Source organism: Tyto alba, unplaced genomic scaffold, assembly GCF_018691265.1.
Source record: "Tyto alba isolate M040663 unplaced genomic scaffold, T.alba_DEE_v4.0 Super-Scaffold_13, whole genome shotgun sequence".
Taxonomy (NCBI): Eukaryota; Metazoa; Chordata; class Aves; order Strigiformes; family Tytonidae; genus Tyto; species Tyto alba.
Window position 1 is genome coordinate 34,959,912 of NW_024881275.1, and position 17,884 is coordinate 34,977,795.

The 17,884-nt window shown below is 40.9% G+C and overlaps 1 protein-coding gene across 2 annotated transcripts in view; it reads right to left on the bottom strand.

Moving 5' to 3' along the window:
• UBQLN1 (ubiquilin 1) overlaps nucleotides 1–16,998 on the bottom strand; it is a 30,855-nt gene extending 13,857 nt beyond the window's left edge. For both annotated transcript variants that reach the window (XM_042787763.1, XM_042787762.1), the window contains exons 1-2: nucleotides 16,745–16,998; nucleotides 4,034–4,185 (exon numbers count right to left, since the gene is read on the bottom strand). In XM_042787763.1, coding sequence (XP_042643697.1) covers nucleotides 4,034–4,185; nucleotides 16,745–16,903 — 311 coding nt within the window. In that variant the 5' untranslated portion in view covers nucleotides 16,904–16,998. The remainder of the gene's footprint in view (nucleotides 1–4,033; nucleotides 4,186–16,744) is intronic.
• Between the last annotated feature and the right edge of the window lie 886 nt (nucleotides 16,999–17,884).

The following is a 17,884-nucleotide window of genomic DNA, read 5'->3' on the forward strand; positions in this document are numbered from 1 at the left end:
CAGTCTCATTCATGTCATAAATGCTTGTATTTGCAGAAGTACAGCATAAAATAACTTGTAGAAACTATGAATTCAGACCTCACAGAGGTTTGAGGATGTTGTGGTTTAAACCCAGCCGGCAGTCAAACACCACACAGCCACTCGCTCACCCTTCCCCTGCCTCAGGGAATGGGGGAGAGAATTGGAGGGGTAAAGGTAATGAGATTTTTAGGTTGAGATAAAAACAATTTAATAATTGAAATTAAATAAAGTTAAAATTGAAATAATAATAACAATAGCAGCAACAATAATAATAGACTATACAAACAAGTGATGCACGATACGATTGCTCACCAGCCACCAACCGATGCCCAGGCTGTTCCAGGAGGGATCCTCTGAAAAACCCTGAAACTGCAATCCCAGAAGACAGCTTCCCAGCCAACCCTCATCTCTATACTGAGCATGACATTATATGACTAGTGGAATATTCTACTAGTCAATTCGGGCCCATTGCTCAGGCTGTGCTTCCTTGGAGCTTCTTGTACACTTGTGCTCTAGCAGGACATGTGAAGTTGAAAAATCCTTGATTTCTTAGCGACAACTAGAAACGTCAGTGTATTATCAACATTCTTCTCATACCGAATCTCATACTGAATCTAAAACACAGCACTATTATAGCTACTAAGAAGGAAAATCAGCTCTATCCCAGCTGAAACCAAGACAGAGGATTCGACAGTACACTAGATTTTGTACCTCAGTTCATCTCAGACTACCCATCTACTACAAAAGCGAGGGGAAGGAGAACACAACAGAAAAATCCCAAACAACAAACAAACCAAAGTAACAAGGCTGAAAGGTCCAGAGGCTTCCCGGAGGTTTCTAATAGTTCTCTGATTCCAGGCTAAACATCAGCCACCAAAACCATAGACAGAAACCAAAGGAAAATTGAAATACTTTGCACACTTCACAAGTTCTTTCAGCAGATCACCAACACTAGCTTATAAATAGCCCATCGGCTGGTATTCCCTGCTGATCTGACCAGTGTTTTTGTCAACAGGTAGATAAAACATAGCATGCCAAGTCACGAAAGTATAGGATACCATGGGACCAAATCATCTCATTGAAGTTGTTACTGATGTTCTGAGTGTGAAGGAAGAGAAATACATTTCAGTCCACAAGATCTAACAGTTCTTCTAAAACTTAAGTCCACAGCGATTCCTATTAATTCAGTTTTGCATATTTTAATTTTTATTCCTTTCTTTCCTTTATTCCTTTACTTTCAGGTCTATCAAAACACTCACAAATTCTGCTGAATGAAAACATGTTCCAGAGGAAACCCTCCAGACAGATACTAACAAACAAGGTAAGGGAATACCTGGGTACTTGTCTTTGTCAGAAGGTGCCCTGACGTAACTCTGGGGTCCTGAGAAGAACAAGCATTAATACTCTGTAATATTAACAGCAACTGCGAACTCTGAACACAAGACAACTACTGTTAACCAAACAGTTATAACTTCAGTGAGGAAGATTAGAGACTGTATAGTGACCGTGGATCTTCTGCTAGATATCTGGTTTCCTTTTGTCTAGAAAACACATAAATCTTTCCTCCTTAAGAGAAAATTAATAAGCATAAAAACCTATTTGCTTTTTCAACTGAGAAACTATTTTGAGAAGCATCTGTGTCCCTTCATGTAACAGACAAGAAAGGTTCTCAAAGCAGGACAGAAAAGTAAACGAAACTGAAAACTCAGTTCATAGTGGCTCTATGGAAACCGGGGGTATGTACCCTCAAAAATATGGTTTGAGTGTCAAGTCTGTGAGCCTCAAGTCCTCATGTGAAATTCCTGCAAAGTGCATATCACCCTTTATATCCATTTTGTCATTATGTTTCCTCCATTTGCTTTTGAACAAACAACAGGTGTTGAATCGGAACCATGTATTTGGAAATTCAATGAATCTTTATGGCCCACTGTTAATCACTCACTGCTACTCTGATACTGTATAGGCCCGGTTACAAGATTACACTAGGAGCCTGGAAAACATAGCACGGTAATAATTTTTTTTTTTTCCATAAACGAATGATTGGTTGGGATATATGAGGATTCCTATTTGACAGTTACACATGTAATATTGTTTAAAAGGGAAAATACAACTTTCAGATCTAGTTTTGGAGAAGCACTTTTGCTTATTCAAATATATGGCAGCAACAGTAGCAGCAACAGTCAACAGAAAAGTAAATGGCATAGTGTAAAGTGGTTGGGAGCAATCCAATCTTGATACTCATGGCCAAAAATCAGCACTTGCCAGGCCACACGGGCAGGGCTTAAATCCTGCCTTTTGGGTCAAGCATAAAATCCAGGTATTTTAGTAAGAAGACTACTGAGATGGTTCAGGACAATGTCATACTTTCTCAAAGTTGATTTTCACTGTGCTGGCAATTCTCTTTAGCAGGTCTTAGGAATATATTTTTTCGTTTATTTGAGCAAAGCTAGTAAGTGAAAACAGTACTGCCGCATTTGAGGGTAGGGCAGATACACACAAAGAGTCTGTACTTTTTTGTTTGCACTTCCTTGTCTGAGACATGACTAAAAGATGCTGAAGATAATGGTAATACACTCTTCTAAAATTATTCAAAACAAAAAAAGCAGAGGGGCGAGGAGACATGGATTGCAGTGCTGATAGTACCAATGCAGGGACACCAAAATTCCTCAAAACCCGCAGGTGTCTCATTGTGCATGGGTGCTCCTTAGCCCAGTGGCAAAGTGCAAGAAGGTGCAAGAGACTGGTATTTCAGTACGTTTAGTTATTTTAGGTCCAACCTATATAAGACTCTATAAGTCAAAAGCATCCTGCTATCACCACTCACTCTCTGCCACACTCAAGACTGTAAGTAAAAAAAGCAGAAGTCATGACAACAGCAGAATACTATTTTAGATGTACAAAGCACAAAATAACAGTATTAGCTAATACTGTATATAAGATTGAGATGGCTATCAGGACTAAATTTCTGGCTGGGGAGGCACAGGGCAGTGAAGGGAGACCCCTGCCAGTGCCAACAAATATGTTTTGAACAGAGATGCAACTCCAGGACAGAGAAAACAGTCCCGCCAGGATGTGAGCACATAACTGAAGACATCAATGTCAACAGATGCCTATATTTAATGCCAGCACTACTAACTTCAACAGGTGCCTAAATCTAATGTTAATGTTATTAATAGGCCTCTGACTTGATGAGGACTGCAAAAGGAAAGCATATTCATTTTCTCTTAAATTCCATTCTCCTTCCTTCATCATCTGACATCTTCCCACGGAAGGAGATCCTCAACACAAACAGGAAAGACTTAAGCAGAACAGGAGCAGTAACACTTTCAGTCTAGAACAAACAACATGTTATTGACTAGGCAAGCTAGATTCAATTGAGGGATGTATTACCCTACTTGCTGAAAGGATTTTTTATTAGTCGAGCCCTTTTCTTCTGGGTACTTCACAGAAGTAATGTTCAGATGAGACAGCTCAACAGATGCAACTTTCGTGTCATTTTAAAGTTGCCTCACCAGAACAAAAAAAAAAAAAAAAAAAAGCCAGATAAACTAGTTGTACTAAAGCAGTTCTTTCAGAAGTTTTCTCTCAGAAGTTTTCTTTCCTTGTTTTACCAAGTGAGTAAGGATCCACTGCAAATTCTCATGTGTGAAAAGAAAAAGCTGTGTAACATATCTTTACGGATGGTAAGAGTTGATATCTAAACAACTATAGAGCCCAAACACAGACAGCACTCAGCACTAAAATCAAAAAGCTAAATAACAAAAAAAAGCAAGACTTGTATTTAGAAACATGAATCCAATTAAAATATAAGATAAACCTAAGAAAAAAGCACTCTAATTTCAGACTGTTATTCTGTACCAACTGTAACCAGGGAGCTGATTCAAGTGATTTATTCAAATCTAAATTCGCCCAACAGAAAGATGTTAAGAATTTTTACTAACTGCTTTACTTTTTATTGTTAAGTATTTTTACTTTTAGAGGTAAAGAGAAGATCACTCATCAGTAAGGTTACCTGTTTTGTGTTTTGATAACCAGGTGAACAGTGAGTCCATCGTGAATTCCATGCTGAGTCAAAGTATCTTGATCTTTTAAAATTTTTCCAGCAAATATCAACACAAGCTGATCAGTGTGGGACTTGAAACGCTTAGAGATTTCTTCCTTGAACTAAACAAAAAAGTTAATATTATACATTTATATAACTGAATACTGAACTATAATTTTTTTAATGATTTAAGGACAATCTATTTTGTTCGCATTTAATGTATTATCCCACTTGCACTGCACATTGTTTTACACAATCTAGAAATATTTTAAGTTTTCTTTTTTTTTTTTTTTTTTTTGGTCCACAGGAAAATGGGAAATAGTTATTTTCTTATTTGTATAATAAAAATCAGAAGAGTTTCACATCTGGATCACTAGTTATATAACCGGCAAGAACAAAAATCTGATTCCACTTCAAGACTACTGTGGCTTCAATCAGGCTGGCATCCATGACAATAAATACATACTAGTACATGTACTAGCTATATATAAACAAGTACATGTACACACTGTAAAGTATGTATCTAATTTTATACTAGGAAGTATATACTATTATACACACACACACATGCATGCCTCAAGCCATCCGTTGCTGAAAGACTGAGGATTCAGTATCAAAGGTATGATAAATCTGTCTACACTTTGACCAGAACTGAACAGAGAAGCATCTTCTCTTCTTAGACATATTTTTGATGCATTCCATGTGTCAAAACTAGCATTCCTTTTCACACAGGCAAAAGTCCTCTCTCGGGTAGCTCTACTTTCTCATTCAACATGGCTACATGAAAGGAGGCTGCAGCCTACGGCACGGCGCATAGATGCATTCTTCAGATGACCAGGAAATCAATAACTGCCAGGTTGTGCTCTGAGATTTATTATTCTTCAGAAAAATGCTCTCACTGAAAGCAAAAAATTCACAAAACTTAAAAAGGAAGATATCCAAGAAAAATGCTAAGGAATTACTTTACTATAAGAAAGCCAGATAGCCTAGTCTTGTTGAATAAATCTAAGTAGGCTAAGTATTTTTAAACAAGCCCAGGCAGTTAGGAAGTCCTTCAGAAGTTCACCCTATTCAACATTTTAAAATTAAGTTGACCATACTACTCTAAAAAACATACCAAGCATACTACGGAATTCTCACTGCATGTAAAAAAAAAAAATTAATCTTGCAATTAGTTATTAATAATTATATTTTGTAATAGGCAGGACAAAACCAGTAAAATGACACTGTATTATGCTCTGAATACGAGTCTCTAATTGAAAGGTTTTACAGTATAGGAGAAAAAAAAACTTAAGAGTATCTGAGAGACAACAGAGGTAAAAAGTCTGTGTTTCGGTAGGATGCTGTCGTTGGTTAGTTAAAAGTCTACTTACAGAGAGTTAGTTCCAGTTCTTAAGGAAACAACTTTTAAATCAGCCTTTACACTGGTAGTATTTAGACTTGCAAGTGTTTCAGAAAGTCACTCAGTCCCTTCCTTCCCAAAGTGGGTTACTTACCTGAATTATTCCCAACATTTTTCTAGCCTGTTCTCTGAGGTCCCCAGTGACTTTCTTCCAAGAAACCTATTCCAGTGTTTCACTACCCTATTTCTTCGTTGTCTGGTCCACAATGGACAACACAGATTGTTGTTCTCCTTAGAATAAAGGGTTGCAGTAAGGCTAACCTTTCATTGAGGGTTGTTTTCTAACACAATCATTCCCACTACTCTCTGGATTTTCAAATCCAATTACATAGTTCTGCAAGTGTGGGGATCAAAACTGGCCAAAATATCACACAACAGTTCTTATCTATACTTAGTGGAACAACAGGAAAAACCCCACATCCTGCAAGCTATATTCCTATTTACAAGAAAAAGTGAAAAATCCATGTGGGAAACACGTGTAACAGTGGTGACTTATTTAATGGCTATAAACTCTAGACCCTTTTCTTCTGAGCAACTGTTCAATCAGTCACTTCCTATTCTGCATTCTTTTGGTTAATTATTCTTAACACACATTCCAAAGTAACATAAAAACAAGATAAATACTCACAATTTGGTACAAAGCTAATACATAAGAATAAACATTTACCATACTGTGGCAAACCAAAGAGTAATGTCATTTACCCAAACTCATTTATTATTGTATTTTCCACAATATGTTCTGACAGCGAGATCCACATCTTAGTTCTCACCACAAGGCTGATACTGTAATATAAACAATATTAACAGAATCACAGAATATATCAAGTTGGAAGGGACCCATAAGGATCACTGAGCCCAACTCCCCGCTCCTTGCAGGACTACTTAAAAGTAAACTGTATGACTAAGAGCGTCACCCAGACTCTCCCTAAACTCTAACAGGCTTGGTGACATGACCAATTCCCTGGGGAGCCTGTTCCAGTGACCAACCACCTGTTCAGTGAAGAACCTTTTCCTAATGTCCAATCTGAATTTCCCCTGACGCAGCTTCATTCCATATCCTCATGTCCTATCACTGGTCACCAGAAAGAGGAGATCAGCACCTCCCCGTCGAGGAAGCTGCAGACTGATGAGGTCACACCTCAGCCTTCTCCAAGCTGAGCAAGCCAAGTGACCTCAGCCGCTCCTCCCAAGTCCTGCCCTCAAGGCCCTTCATCATCTTGGTTGCCCTCATCTGGACATACTCTAATAGTTTGGTGTCCTCCTTCAAATTACTTTACCTTAAATCAAGCCCTCTCACACATTTCTAAAAGCTGCTACTTACCCATAAGGTCAAGGAAACAAAACACCATTTGTAGAACATAACCAAACAGCATCTAATATAAACGCTGTATATAGGCTTCATATAGACCTAGTATCTAGGCATCAAAGGCTATACACTTTCTTTACCCCACTTACATGTAATGCTATTTAATCTGCAAAACCAACACTGCAGTAAGGCATGAATGAAACAGCCAATGTACCAGGACACCCCAAACCTCTACAGCAATATACACATGTGATCTAAACACAATAGTTCTCTTTCCAGCCACAATAATAAAGCTGTCAAGAATACCGAACCAATTTTGGCTGAGGCATATTTACATAAAAAGCCTAACCAAGACACAAAAAAAGTCAGGCCTCCATCAACTTCACTTGCATCCAGCACAACCTCGGGACTTCTGAAATTACAAGGTATAAACAGGTCCAAGCCCTCTATTTGACACTCATTCACAGAGAACTACCACATATAACCTAGGTTACCATGAGAGATATTTTGCAAACAAGTCTACTGATTAGTATTAACAGTTAAAGACACCACCAGTAACAGATTATGTCCATACACTTTATTTTTTTGTTGAGGCAGGGGAGAAGAAAATAATCTATACATTTGTAAAACAGAATACCAAAAGCCATTGAACCATTTTCAATACATGTGGCTTTAGTTTTGGTTTGGCTTTTTTTTTTTTTAATTATCAGCATCTAATCTGTTGCTCCCTGGTTAAAAAAAAAAAAATCAAAATATTAATGTCAGTATTCAGCATCACACAATCTCTGTCAATACTGGAAGATGATTAGCCTTAGGTTGGAGTTTGGCACAAGTCACTACTGTTTGTACTGTGAAATAATGTCAAGGAGGATGGAAGACAAGACTCTTTACCATCCTCTGGGCACAAACACTTACCTTCGGTATTCTCAGTCTCTCACTGATAACGGTAACCAAACTGCAAGACCATTCCCCCAGAGTAAAAGGGGAAAATCTAGAAGTTTCTTTAAATTCAAACACTGAAAGGACAAGAGAAATGACTGGCAACTGCATTTTTACTCCCACAGACCCTATCTGTGTAGTTTTTATGACTCCCCACTGCTCTTACTGGCATCAAATAATTTGAGCGATAAGGTGTTACAGAGCTACAGTAAAAAAAAAAAAAGCATAAGCAGTGAAGACAACTATCAATTTTCTTCTCCCTAAGCACCAAACTAGTATGTCAGCTCAGAGCCTCAAATTAAACATACACAATTAACGGCAAAGGAAATAAAGGAAATGAGATTATCATAATGTGCATTAATACATATTTAGGCAGTTGTACAAAAATAAACTTTGGTATTGTTTAAATCTTCACTTTGTACAACTGAACTAAATAACACTACCAGCAAATTAGTTAAAATACTTGGCCATCTGGGAAAACCAAAAGGAGGAGTTCGAAGTGTCACCGGCTAGAAATGATGAGCATTTCTGTCCAGTTCTCCTACTGCACTGACTCTAGTCTCTAACACTAGTCTTATTGAAGCACCTTGTCAACATGCCATTTCACCTAAAGTTAACTTGCTTCTGTCAACTTTTTTTTTGTTTTTGTTTTTAAAGGACAGGAACACTGTAATTTTTCACATTGAGAACATACACGTTTTTTTAGCAGCACACCAGCACTTTGTGTTTATACTCCCCATTTTCAAGCCAAACATCCTCATCTTTACACAACTTTAAAAAACTGAGCCCAGTATTCCACTAACAAAACTTGACTTTTTTGTTCCATGTTAACACAAAAAAAGGCGACATGAAGCAAGTTAGGACTTCTGTTACACCTGCTCAACTTGATTGCCTCTGAAGGTTTTTTCAAGCTATGGGCAAACCCCACGGTGCTGATGCCCAGTGCTGAACAAAAGCACACTCGTACCGGAGCTAGTTAAACATTTTGTTACTGAACAAAGCTAATGTCTGAACACACATGGAGTAAAACAGCTGACTAAAACAGAGATTGTTTTGCACTGTCACTTTGCAGAGCAGATCCATACTTTAAACATTAACATATTAGTATCTGACCATCTGGCAAGTTGGCCGAGGAAGGGCCTGGTAAAAGTTATCCTAGGCAAAGCAAAAATCTTAACATGCAAACTGTCCTTTGACATGTTATCACCATATAATGATTCAAAAGCTTTTGCTGACTCACTCTGACATCAAAACCAGCAACTGTAATAACGTAACTATCCATTCACATGACAAGTGCTGTGAAAACGCAATAAAAAGAGGAAAAAATAATGCAAAATACTTTCCCAAATGCTCTCAACCTTTGCTTAATAAGACATATTTAAAAACTAAATTACAGTAAGTCTGAAAGAGGCCTCACTGAATTAACATCCAATTCCCACTGAAAAGTAACAGAAAAACAGACCCCTGAAAACTGCACCTGCTTTGAAAATACTAAGATACAATTTTATCTAGATAACAATAAGAAAAAAAAGTTGCTGAGTCTCCCCACACCAAACTCTGTTTTGAACACAGAGGATGACGTGGAAGCAAAGGTTTGTATCTAGAGGGCTGAGCTGCAGTTTACATTCCCAGAAGTCCCTCAAACAGTTCTACTACAAAAGATTGATTTTCAAATTGCGTTACCGTGGTTCAGCACCGTTGTTTCAAAACACACTCATGATCATTTAAACTTTCAAATGCCATTCCTATTAACATATGCAGTTAAGTGTACTGGCTGGACTCTAGTCTTTCTTACACCCAGGCCCAGCTTCAGCTTTCTTTTTACATAATAGAATTAATGGCAACAGGTCTTCTTGACCCAAGAAGTAAAGAACCAAACACATTCATGGCAATACAACTGCTGATAGCTGTGGTGTCCTTTCCTGGTAAATCATACTTCGTAATCTTATGACTGAATTAAAGTAAGTCAGTGAAAACAGAGTTTCACTGCACAATTCTTTGACATTATACAGGAAGGGGGACAAGAATTTGCAGCTTTGAGTAGGAAAGCACCTTGGCCTTCAGGCCACAGTTTGCAGCAGAAAAAATGTAGCTAGAAAGCTCATCCAAAATTAGGTTTCTACCAGTGTATTCTGTCTTTCATGACTTGATGGAGTTACTATCTTCCTGTGCCCTTGACAATGACCCATGCTGGTTTCACAAACAAATTATTTCCTCAAATCTCTGCAACCAAACCAAACTCACAAAAAAAACCTCATCTTGAGAAACAAATCCAGATTCTTGAGGAGCTTACAAAGCTAGGAGCCCAGAAAGGAAAATGGCAGCAGTGCAACCTAATGGAAGGGGCTCAGGACTTTTGTTCTAGACAGTTCTATTCCTTCCAGGCATCCTTCAGCAAGACACTCTGCTCCTCCATCCTTTGACTTAGCAGAAATGGTTAGCAACACTTCCCTTCTCCATAAAAGGATTTTGCAATCTACCAGTGGAAAGGGTTGCACTTGCAACAGAACTAGTCTGTTTTCTAGAAAGTCACCAAGACTGGAAAAGGACGTGAAAGGATTATGTATAAAACAAGACTCTTGCAGTTGAGCTTCATTTTGAGACTCTACCCTATACTTTCTTTTTTCATGAGACAGCATAAGATGTTTTATCCTTCTGCTTCACTGGGAGGAGCTTGGTCAGCATCCATTTTTCCTGAGGAAACACTGAGATGTGAGTTACTGTTGATAGAAGAATTCCTTCTCATCTGACCTTCTACGTAAGCATCTTTAAATAGTTTGACTTTATCAAGTTTTAAATTTAAGGTGATAGAGAGTATAATTATGAGCAGACTACTGTCCTAATGGCTAACATTCTTTTTAACTTGTCAGGGGTAGGGAACAATTAAACCCATCAACAACAAGAAGTTGAAACAAAATAATTTTTGTCCATGTCACCATGTATTCCCAATTCTAAAGATTCTGACATAACCTTACCTTCAGAGAATAACTTTCCTTACATAGCTAAGGTTTATAGTTACTAAATTGAGATGCTGACTGTGGTCTAAAAGAAATATATAGAATATCTTACCATGACACCACTAACACAGCTGCTCATTAAGGTTTCCTCTGCTGTTGGAAATTCTGAACAATACACAGGACGACTGTCCTGAGTTTGAATGAGTGATGGGGTTTTTTGGTGGCAGGGGAGGGGGCTATCGGGGTGGCCCCCTGTGAGAAGCTTCTCGAAGCTCCCCCAGCTCCAAGTCACCTCCACCTCTGCACCAAAACTGAGCCAATCAGCTGCGCCTCTGCGATACCGTATTTAGAAGGGACGTGGTGACGAGCAGTGGGACTTGTGAGGAGGAGTTGCTGCAGCTGCATGAACAACAAGGTCAGTGGAGGAACGGAGGAAGAAAGGAGGGGGGAGGTGTGCCGGAGCAGAGACCCCCCTGTATCCTGTGGTGAGACGGCAGGGCGGCCCCCCCCGCCACCCATCAAGATCTGCGGTGGAGCAGACATTGATTTATGGCCTGTGGTTTCCGCCTTGTTGATCAAGGTGCTGTGCCCAAAGAAGGCCGGGGTCTCATGGGAAAAGGTAGCCCCACTGCTGTAGTTCAGCGCTGGGAGGATTGCAGCATGCGGGGGTGTCCCACGCCGGAGCAGCTCCGGGAGGGCTGCAGCCGTGGGAGGGACTCCAGTTGGAGAAAGTTGGTGACCCATGATGGAGCAGTGTGGGGAACGCTGCAGCCCATGGGAGGGACCCACATCAGAGAAAGTTTGTGGAGGACTGTCTCCTGTGAGAGTGGGACCATGCTGGAGCAGGGGGAACAAGCTCCAGAAGCTCCCCCCACCAAAGATGGAAGAAGCAGCAGCACTGACTGCACCCCCCATTCCCTGCCGCTGTGGGGAGGAGGTAGAGATATCGGGAGCAGAGCTGAGCCCGGGAAGAAGGGAGGGGTGGGGGGAAGGTCTTCTCAAGATGTGGCAATGCTTCTCACTGTCCTACTCTATTACATGTTGTTAGTGTCTGTAATAAATGTATGTTCTTTTTTCTTCCCCTAACGAGTCTGCCTTTTGCTCATGCCCATAAAGGGTGATTTTTTTCCCCTATCTCAAACCCCAAGCCTGGCTCTCTGTCCCTTCTTATTGCCATAAGAGAAGGGAAAGAGAGTGACTGCGTGGTGTTTGGCTGCCAACCAGGCTCAAACCACAACAACGACCTTTAAAAATTCTGTGACACCCCTGACATGTGCCTGAAGGTGAAGGGTGCTACCAAAACAAACCCATGGGAAATCATGGGAGGAAGGCAGGCCCTATTTGACATGGATAAAAGTTTAACAAAGATACAAAAAATTGAAATATCAGAACGAACCTGTTACTCTGAAGAAAAATATCTGCATACAAGACACTTCACAGTACTACAGGTATTCTTATTTTACTGTATCTGCCAGTCTTTTAACAGAAAACACTTGTTAAGTGCCATGGTTAGACGGGTGATACTTTTTGGTTACATCTAACTAAGCCAGCAGTCAAGAAATTCAATATACCTTCTTTTAAAGGATTTTATTCTACCAAGTAGCCATCTACCATTGATCTAAAACAATTTTAATCAAGTTTCCAAAATGAGAGAAAAAAAAAAAAATCGTAAGAAACACAAATGATCAGAGTACATTGAAAGGTGGGCTCCTTAAGGATTCACATAGATGTGTTTCAATGCACTGAGACACCAGACAATTGAATACTTCATGTTACACAATCCATGTACTCAAGTGCCTTGACTGTCAACAGAAAGATAAATTGTATTCCTGGAAAAGAAGAAACAGACTCCATCATACAGTTTCAAATCCTTTAGGTTGCACCATTCAGTAATCTCTTGACTACAGAAAAATACTGAGACAAAATTGGATTAAGTTAAAAGAATTTAAATTAAACTCTTCTTGTGAAGTAAAACATTACATAAAATATTAAAAGAGTATGCAAGTCAGGAAAGATGCTCCATGACTGCATCACCCTGTGTCCCCCTTAACCTTTACACCTGTGTGATCTTTATAAGCAGAACATTACCTATTTGGGATTGTGAGATTGAGGCTCAAATCTGAAAGCCCGGATTTATGGATTTAAAATTTCAAGCGTAATATGTGCTCAAGTTGTAATCAGAGAATACAACTTCATGAAATCTCCACTTGACAATAAACAGCCTCACAGTGTAAACATTTGCACATACAATTCAGTAGGTCAGGTTTTTATCTATAATTTACTGTTGTACAGAAAGCACAGTATTTATGTGTTCACTTAGTTTAAAAAACATACTACAAGCTGTTAAATATGCTATTACTAAAAACTTTATTCCACACTGAAGAGAAATTACATAAAAAGGTTGAAGTTAAATAAAAACGGAGATAAAAAAAGGGGGCAAAAGAAGGAAATCTCTTTTCTGTGAAGCTAAACTCAATTCCACTAACTTTTCCAGATGAACATTACCCTGAAATTTTCAGATAAGCACAGGTCTGACAATAATTCTCTGCAAGAACTACAAGCTTCTGAAATTATTAGTGCAGATTTGCTATATCCATTCTGTTGGCCTAAGTTAAAAATATAGAGCAAGGCATGTTACCTGGTTTCAGGGTCATAATGTTCACAGAATGCACAACTCAGTATCTTGCTGTATGCATACACACTGGTGGACAGCACCTCTGAATCAGTTAGAATAAATTCTTGAACACTACAAATGTCAACAATGAGCACTACAAGAAACACACCATGAAGTCTCAGCAAGCTTTAAATCTTCTATAAATTCCCTTATGGTATAAATAGTCTAAATTATGAAAATAAAACTGTTTTTCCATGTAACTGGTTCCAGCACCTCATCACTGAAATAATTCAAATCGTTCACTAAGACATTAAGACATGAGCCATCCATAACATGAGCGCACTTTTTTTGTCTACAGGCTTTATCAAAATACATTGTTAAATTAACTCTAAGCAAGGAATTTTGCAAAGACTGTATTGCCATGAACTCAGAAAATAAACCAAAGTGGAAAAAAAAAAAAAAAAAAGGCAAATAGTTTTACTGAGCTAAAGTGTCAGCACTGTCAGGGTCAGGCAAAGTCAGCAAGCTTACAGCTGTTCATCTTTACCCACCATGTACTCATCAGGTCTTTGCACAGAGCAAGATCAGCAACACACTGAGTCAAGAAAGCAAGTATCTGGCCCTTGTCTTAATACTGAGCCAAACTGTCTTCAGCACAATCAAACAGGCTCCACAGGAAAAAAAAAAAAAAAAAAAAAAGAGACAGATGGGTGGCACTTTCAATCAACTGACCTTCCAAGCTGGTTTTGCACTTGAAGGCTATTTTGCATTCCAAATTGCATACTCACTGTTCCAGCTGCACAACACAAGATCAGCAATAACAAATCCTATGTTGCTGGAGTTTTCCAACACAGGGAAAGATCTTCCTTAACTTAGGATGGTTGCAAAGCTGATTTACACTAATGGAGCAACATAACACATGCTTCATGGAGCCCTAAATTGGCCCTGATGACCCAAAATATTTACCTAAAAATCCATATTTTTGTTCTGGCAGTATTCCAACATGACTGCAAACAAATAAACAAGTCACTAAGTCATAATATTAGCTACAGAAACATAAAACTGAATGGTTTTTCTTTTGCTGTATGAGTTTAGGGTTGCTTGGATTTTTTTCCAATCTGCAAATACGACAGGTGTTGCTGGCCCACCTGTGCCAGCAGAACAAACCACCTGCTGATCCCAGATGCACCTGAACAGATGATCAATTTGCCTTGTATTTGAGATTAACCTATTTTCATTCAAGGCTGGCTCTGTAAACATCACTTCTACTGTTCGTGCTCATTATGAACAGCAGCTCAAGTTTACAGTTTAAGAGAAATAGCCAATACTAGTCACACTACAGGGACAGTGTATTTTTTAGGGATACCTATGACACTGTCTGGGACTCCAAGCACATGGATGACCCACACAGGCAATCTTACAGGAATCAAGATGTAACTGCAGACCTAATCTCTTAGCAGCAGCTCCAAGAGAGACAACATTTAGAATTTAAGCTATCTCTGGACAACAAAGACATTTCAAGCAGTGTGTTCTACTGATTACCTAAACTTGCATGGTTGCTTTCAGTAAAAATTCATGTTCTTGCTAGGTTGTATAACTGTATCAGTTTAAGAAAATTGCTTATTTGAAAACCTGGCAGCCCCCCTGGCATTCACAACTGAAACAACTTGTTGAAAGTCAAGATGTGACTTTTGTAATATATTTAAGTAAATCTGTTTACAATTCCTGATGGACCCAAACTAATGACAGGCTGCTTTTCAGGACAAATGCGATCCTCAGGTTAGTTCCACACTACGAGGCTCTCTTTTTTAAGAAAAAAAAAAAAAAAAAAAAACCAAAAAAACAAAACACAAACTAAAACCTGCAAAGACTTTTACAAAAACTGCATTGACGCAGTTCACAAATCTATGGAGAACAGAGAAGTGAAAAGCACCCCTTTCAGACTGAGATTGCTGGGAAAGCAGTGGACAACATTAAAAAGCAAACACAGTCATTTTATTTTTGGGAGAAATGTCTAGATTAAGCTTGCAGAGAGTAGCTGATAGCATACAGTACTGCAGCTGCCAAAACATCAGTGAAGACAAGAGAGTGGTCTCACCCTTCTGGCAGCTGGAGAGAAGACCTCAGTGAAACATATGTTTCACTGGGATACTTACAAGCCAAATGCTAACATAAAAACCCCTGACTATAAAACAGACCCAAAGGTAAACAATTTAAAAGAAGTATCAGCATTTTATCTCTCCACAGCAACTAGGTGAAGCAAAAGTCTAGCTAAGGTGCTGGAACTATATTTTACACCTGGGAGCCTCTAATTCATCTTTTGTATCCTCCTCTGATAACCACACAGTCAGTGTCTTTCAGATCATCTGTAAACGATTTCAAGCTCTGTATCTAAACACCAGTGGCACTCTCTCACATATAACGTTTTTTTGAGGAGGCTTGCAGTTAACTATCACACAAGAAAACCCATGAAGTCGGAGTTGCCTCATTCAGAGACATTTCAGTGCGAATTTCAGAGAAATTCTATGGAAAATTACGTAAGCCCTGCAGCTCCTTCAGGGAGCTTCACTTCCTGGCGTATTTTAGCATAGTAAGGTCTACATCCTTCACAAGCAGGAGACTCAGGCTTTATAGAGCCTCTGCCTTACACTTTGGTTACACCTTTTCTATGGTTTGTAGCTCTCTAATCTAAATAAATGAAGTTCTAGTCCATACTTGCATGGAACACCTCCAAGAAAAACAGAGGAGTAACAGGAAACAGTGTCTGTGATTCAGTAGGTGTCACCGCTTCTGTTGAGCCAAAGGCACCGCGAGGCACAGATCTTCACAAAACGCCAAAAAGACCCTAATAATTCAGTTACCAGACAGTACTGCCACGCTAAGTACCACATCAGTAACTAGCACCTTTAAGTACAGCAGAAGCTGCGCTTTACTCGCACTGCAAATTCTACACGTGCAGCCTACAGACATGACCTCCCTCAAATGAAGGCGTCTTTGCATAACCTACTGACTGTCTTTCTCAAAGAGTTTTGGTTCAAGTCAGCCACTGGCAAACCCGGGCTGCGGCGCCGGTGACTACACACGTTTTCTGTAGTCACGCCAGCCAGCCAGCGTCCTACTCGCAGACTGAGTCAGCTCGACAGGACAACTCGCAGTGAGAAAAGGAGCTCCATCCGCCTCCCGGGCCGGCCCTCGGCATTCCAGCAAGCAGGAGAGAAACCGGGGGTGGAGAGGAGGAGATGAAGTGGGAGGCTTCTCCGCTACCCCCCCCCCGGGCCGGGATGGGCGCCGGTACTCGCCCGGCAGCGCTCAGAGTGGTCCGGGCAGGCAGCAGCTGCTTTGTCACCACCGGGGAGGGCCCTCGCCCCGCGGCGCCGGAGGCGGGAACCGCCGGCCCGGGCCCTCCGCTCTCCGACCGCCCCCGGGCCCTCACCGCGGCGTGGCTACCCCCGCCGCCCCTCACCTGCCGCACACTGCTGGCTTCAGAGACGGCGAACTCCTCCTTCTCTTTGGGCGTCTTCACCGTGACTTTGATGATCCGCGGCTCGGCGGCGGCGGCGCCGCCGGTGGGGGACCCCGGGGGGCTGTGACCCCCCGCCGGCCCCTCGGCGCTGCCCGACATGCCTCTCCCGGCGAGCGGCAGGGCCTGGCGTGCGGAGCGGAAACAGCCGTGGCCCGGCGGCGGCGCGCGCCGATGACGCCGCGCACCCGGGGAAGCTGCTAGAAAGGGGGGCGGGATGACCCGCCCCCCCCACACCCCCGGCCGCGCCCGCCCGCCCGCGCATGCGCCGCCAGGCCCCGCCACCGCCCCCACCCCACCCCACCCCCCCTTCGGCCCGGCGGAGAATTTAATTTTCGGCCTCAGCGGGGTTGGGGGGGGGGCGCGTCGTGACCGGCGGGGTTTTTGTGTTGGAGGGGGGGCGTGAAAAGCAAGCAAACGGGCGTGTCAGGGGAGCCAGTCAAACCTGCTGCTTTTACTTGTCACCAGCTAGAGGGTAATAAATACTAAACACGCACTGCTTTAAAAGTAGTCTTGCTGCGGAAGCGTGCCGTAGCTGGGAATCAGATTTTCCTCAAACTTGGGCCAAAAAACCTTAATCATTAGATATACCTAGTCTAACCAAATTAGGTGTTCTGCCAGTATATGAGATGAATTCAAGAGGCCTGTTCCTGTTTTGGTGTAAAATACGTGTGAGGCCTCGAATTCTAGACTCCAAAGCCCTTTCTTCCTTATTCTTAAATAAGAATTGGTGTTTCCCACTGTAGCCTGACTCATCAGATGATTTGCTGGTTTGTTCTGCTGTTGGGATAATCTCTCAGGAGCTCTATGTAAATTGTTTCAGCTGATACTAAAAAAAAAAAAAAAAAAAAAGTAATAGATCATGGTAGGCTACAACCCTCTCAAATTTGTACTAAAGGAATTTAAGACTTGCCAGGAGGTTTTAAAATGAGAATACCAAAGCCTGGCTGAAGGCGATTCCAGGTTTTGCCTGCCCTAGAGCTTTGGTTTGTTGCAGATAAAAGTAATTACAGGCATACTTAACCACTAAGCCTTTCCTTGGTCACTCTTGTTTCATTTCCACTTCAGTCACAACCAGACAAG